Source organism: Haliotis cracherodii, unplaced genomic scaffold (genome assembly GCF_022045235.1).
Source record: "Haliotis cracherodii isolate W230 unplaced genomic scaffold, xgHalCrac1.p SCAF_9, whole genome shotgun sequence".
Taxonomy (NCBI): Eukaryota; Metazoa; Mollusca; class Gastropoda; order Lepetellida; family Haliotidae; genus Haliotis; species Haliotis cracherodii.
In genome coordinates this window covers 38790054-38795940 of record NW_027266343.1, presented here as the reverse complement: position 1 = coordinate 38795940, position 5887 = coordinate 38790054, and the positions used below count along the sequence as shown (strand labels likewise).

The 5887-nt window shown below is 39.3% G+C and overlaps 1 protein-coding gene across 1 annotated transcript; it reads left to right on the top strand.

The window, feature by feature from the left end:
• Window positions 1-1821, top strand: LOC139452863 (protein yellow-like). Its single transcript, XM_071234501.1, has one exon. The coding sequence runs from the start codon at window positions 30-32 to the stop codon at window positions 1218-1220; it is 1191 nt and encodes a 396-aa protein (XP_071090602.1). The 5' UTR covers window positions 1-29; the 3' UTR covers window positions 1221-1821.
• The last annotated feature ends 4066 nt before the right edge of the window (window positions 1822-5887 follow it).

Below are 5887 nucleotides of genomic sequence, written 5' to 3'. Positions count from 1 at the left end.
CCCAGACTCTCTACCTTACGACTGCGAGTATGTCGGCATTTCCAATCCTCCTGATCGCCATTCTCGGACACAGATTTGTGGATTCCTCCATAGTGTATCAATGGCATGCCTTAGACTATGAATGGCCGAACAGTTCAGCCAAACAGGAATTCATCCAAAACGGAAGTTTCATCATAGAAAATAACCACATCTCTGGCATAAAGGTCTACAACGAAAGTGTTTACGTGACAGTTCCTCGTTCGAGGAAAGGAGTCCCGTCTTCTCTCAATGTAGTCGTGGTAAAGGATGGGAAGGCAATCCTCAGACCCTTCCCAAGCTGGGCCATGCAGACTGTGGGGGACTGTTCAGCTATCCAGTACTCTCAGAGTTTTGAGATTGATCCTTTAACTGGGTGGATGTGGATTATTGACACTGGCTTACAGCGTATCGCTGACCCGGGGCAGTACTTGTGTCCTCCTAAGCTAGTTATCTACGATATAAACAAGGACAAGGTTATTCGAGTTCATCATTTTCCTGAAGCCGTCGCTCCAAAGATGCGGACGTTCCTGAACGACATCGTGGTTCATAAAATTGCAGGAAAGCCTGCCTATGCTTACATCACGAATCCTGGAACAACCAGACTTGTCGTTTATGATTTCAGAAGGGACAAATCGTACACGTTTGCACACAGGAGCATGTTAGCCGAGAGCGGCCCAGCTACCTTAATCGATTATGACCATGCGCAATTCGAGACACATACACCGATAGATGGCATTGCTCTTTCCCCCGACTTCCGGTATCTTTACTACTGTTCCTTGGCATCAATGAAACTTTTTCGTGTTCCCACATCAGTGCTTGCGCAAGAAAATGACAACATTGGCACATCTGTGAAAGACCTAGGAAGCAAAGTATCCCAGACGGGTGGCATGATGGCTGGAAGTAAAAGTTTGTTTTACGGAGCGTTGGGTTTGAATGCTGTCTACAAATGGGATTTCACTAAAGACATGGCCATGGCGGCGTCTGTTGACGACGTAACCATGACAACACAGACTCTGGTGGCGAAGGATGACACGAACATGAAATGGGTTGACAGCTTTGCTTTCGACACCAATGGCTACCTCTGGTTTACAGTAAATAACTTGCCCAGCTTCCTTCGGAATACAATGGATTTTGTTAATGCAACGGCCCCGTTTAATATGTTTATTTGGAAGGTTTATGTTGATGAAAAGAATTATTTATAAACCATTCGACATCAACCTCACATCAAGCTGTTTTATTTACCCCAAAATATTCTCATTCTTCGGTACTTAAGACTAATTACCTTTCATGCACGGCTTGTTTCGCTCTCTAATATATTCTCCACCCGATATTACTGTTAGAAAACTATTGCATACATGTGAATCAAACAATTCTGGCGATGCTCACTTATTCTGATTAAAACAAGATGACAAATCCCCCGGCCCCAAAAATAGCAAAATGCACCACTTCAGCCCCTGTACTAATTTTGGATGAAATATCTTTTACGGTTTTCAAGCTATGCGCCGAGAAGAAATACGGACGGACGGACGGACAAGATGATGACAATGTCCCCCGCATTATATGCCGGGGGGATAAAAAAGATACATTCTTGTGAAGACTAAATCCCGCGGATGAAAAAATATCGATGGTTACAACAGTACTGCCTTATGTGTTCTGTCTGGTGAGCACAACCTCGTTAATCCAGATGCCACGTTTCCGGACAAACGAGGTTTCACTGTATATGAAAGGGCGTGAGAATTACATTGAAACGTCGCTATATGCAATAAATCATGCCCAGTGCTGTATTTGTTTTTGGTTTGAGAAACTTACACGAGGGTGAATAATAGTTTGAAATATATATGTGGTCAACAGTTTTGTGCAGTTGATGGAAAGGTGTCCAGTTACTAAGAAAAGCAATCATTGTTATTTCACCTGCATATCTCAACGATCACTCGTCAAGTCTCTGATAATAGCAATTATAACCTTAGAAATAGATCTAACATACAAACATACCCGTAAAGATTCCGGGATAGAATAGGTCTTCAGCAACCCATGCTTGCCGTAAAAGGCGACTATGCTTGTCGTAAAAGGCGACTAACGGGATCGGGTGGTCAGGATCGCTGACTTGGTTGATGCATGTCATCTATCCCAATTGCGTGGATCGATGCTCATGATATTAATCACTGGATTGTCTGGTCCAGACTCGATTATTTACAGACCGCCGTCATATAGCTGGAATATTGCCGAGTACAAACCAACCAACCAACCAACCAACTAACATACAAACAATCAAATGTAGAACCCAGACCTATGCTAAAGCATTTCTTCCGGATACGATTAACTCGTGGAACACTCTACCCGATGAAGGAACTAATGCTCGCTTATTAGAAGAATTGAAATCCTTAATTAATCGTTCTGATACAATAATTAATAATTGAGACTTAAAATACGGTCATAGATCATGTCAACTTGTCCACTGTCGCCTTAGGCTCGGCGGCAGTGACTTAAACGATGATAAGTTTAGACGACATGTATCAGACATACCAGACTGCACTTGTGGATATCACTTTGAAGATGCAATGAACTTTTTCTATACCTGTCAAAAATACTATAATATCAGAAACTCTATGTATATCTACACACATGGATATGATTTAAAAACGATATTACATGGCAGTGGATGTATTTGCTTCATGTATTTCATTTGTGCATTTAGTACGTTTATGTTTATATATAACCAGCTGTTGTTAAGTTATTACCTGGAGAGGTATTTACATTTGATTAGCAAGTTTTGCTTGTTTACCGATACTGATTTCTTTTGAAATAAAAATGTGTTTAAAGCAAGTGAAAAGGTAGTATGGGATGCCTGTTTTCAGGTAGGAGTACAGACACACGGACGGACGGACAGGCAGACTTGGGACTGGGTGGCTTAGGCGTGTCTATACTGATGTTACTTTTTCCTTTTCTTTTCTTTTTTTGTCACTTAGAATGTTTCCTTTTAATCTATATATGTTTTGCGCATTTTAAAGACTTTAGTGTCTCATAGGTCATACTGGATGGGCATTGTACATATCTACTCGAACTACGTAGAGAGAGAGAGAGAGAGAGAGAGAGAGAGAGAGAGAGAGAGAGAGAGAGAGAGAGAGAGAGAGAGAGAGAGAGAGAGAGAGAGAGAGAGAGAGAGAGTGTGTGTGTGTGTTTCTATGTTTCTATAGTGTGGTTTAAACATATTTATATTTCAAAAGAAATCTTGATCGGTAAACAAGCAAACCTTGCTAGGTAATAACTTTACAACAGCTGGTTATACATAAGATAGTGGTAAACATAAACATACTAAATGCACAAATGAAATACATGAAGCCAATACAAGTGGTGTCTGTGAAATAAGATAATGCAGTTTTCCATTACTACATGCAAAAATTAAGCTACTCAAATCTTTTGCTTTTGACAATGAAATCGTGAAGTGATTGAAAAATAGTCATGTTTGTAGAACTGCTGACTAAACTACTGCCCTGTAATATCGTTTTTAAATCATACTCATGTGTGTAGAAATACATAGTGTTTCTGATATTATCGTATTTTTGACAGGTATAGAAAAAGTGAATTGCATCTTCAAAGTGAAATCCACAAGTGCAGTCTGATATGTCTGATACATGTCGTCTAAACTTATCATCGTCTAAGTCACTGCAGCCGAGCCTAAGGCGACAGTGGACAATTTTAGCATGATCTATGACCGTATTTTAAGTCTCAATTATTAATAATTGTATCAGAACGATTACTTAAGGATGTGAATTCTTTTAATGAGCAAGCATTAGTAACTTCATTTGGTAGAGTGTTCCACCGGTTAATCGTATCCGGAAGAAATGCTTTAGCATAGGTCTGGGTTCTACATTTGATTGTTTGTACGTTTCTATTGAAACACGCACACAAACAAATATGGTATGGCCTACGAGACACTAGAATTAAAATCTAATGTATAACGATATATGCGTCTTTGTATGGGGGTGACTATTACTATGAGCATGGGTATATTTTATATCATTTACATAAATATTATATTCACTTATATATAGAATTATGTACTCCTCCTTCTAAAGAACATGAACAGATATGATAAAATGAAAGACAAATTAAATTTCATTTAATTTTAAATTTATTCACAATTCGGGTGTATATACTGTATTATTACAATGAATCACTTTAACATTAACTCTGTATTAGTGCTTTGGAATCTTGGGATGTGTATAACTTGTTTCAAATTAAAATTAATCCTTATACTCATATTTGTCACTCCCCTCAAACTGATATTAACTTGATTCAATAAACAGAATACGCCAACATACTCTGAATGATATTTCAGACACGTCCATGTCAAACTCCAAAGCGTGATTAATGTCACTGTAAACACACAAAAACAATCTGGTCAATTCTCAAACAACATTTGGGGGACGCATAAACACCCCCAGCTGTCTTTTCCATCTCGTGCAAACTGTGAGGGGAACTGCCATTGACAAATGTACCCCACCCAGCTGGTCTGGAGGGGGCCTTGTCTATAGCTGTCAATCTCATCATGTTAATTGCATTCAGACAGTCCGGCCCTAGTGTAGGGTCGGTCTCCCCCTGAGTTGGTATTTCTAGTATTAGGGCATGTCACTGGGGGTATGTGGGTAGCTGATGGAATCTTGTTAACAGACAGACAGATTTGACAGACAGCACTTACTGCGCCTGTGGTGAAATTGACAATGATTGTTTAGCGTGTTTGTGTGACTGAATTATTATAACTATGCTAGTCGTCCATGAGATTTGCATTTCACACTTGCGTTAAACTTGCGTGCCACAAGATTAAACACTTGGGTTATACCGCGACATTAAACTAACAACTAGTCTCTGAAATGAACATATTTCACAGATATATATATAATTAAATTATACAAATTAGTAAAAAAGGGGACCAGAGACTTTCTCCATTTTCAGATACTGCAGTAATCTAGACTTGCCAAACAGTATATATAGACTTGCATGGGCCGTATTGGATATATTTGTTTCAGGGTCTGTATGACAGACTAACTGTGATATCTAAACACGCAGCCAAAGGAAAGGTGCGTATATATTTGAAAACAGTCACCGAAATATTGCAAACTTCAGGTCTAAAACACAACTATGATACTTATATCAAATACATCACCGTTTAATAACAATTTCTTGTTTGTTTCACTTTTGCCATCATCAAACATGGATGTATTCCTTCCTTAGTTTAGATCAGTCTTTGTATAATAACGGGTAATGTGCAATATCATCACTGTGGAAGGTTGGTTGCTTTGTTGTTTAACGCCGCACTCAGTAATATTCCAGCTATATGACGGCGGTCTGTAAATAATCGTGTCTGGACCAGACAATCCAGTGATTAATATCATGAGCATCGATCCACGCAATTGGGATCGATGACATGATTCAACCAAGTCAGCGGGCCTGACCACCCGATCCCGTTAGTCGCCTTTTACGACAAGCAGAGTCACCTTTTACGGCAAGCAGGGGTTGCTGAAGACATTTTATACCCCGGAATCTTCAGAGGTCCACTGTGGAAGGTATTACATGACTCGCATTATTTTACAACATTTTGATTGATTTACTGGTACTCATTTAATACAGATCATGACAGAGTTTACTCTTTGTTAACTTAAAAATAATAAATGTTTGCTTGTTTGTTGTTTAACGCTGCACTTAGCAATATTCCAGCTATATGACGACAGTCTGTAAATAACCGTGTCTAGACCAGACAATCCAGCGATTGATATCATGGGCATCGATCCAAGCAATTGGAATACGACGACATGCACCAGTTGCAAAACAAGTCAATCTATGATCACTTCACATACTCACTTCTGGATCA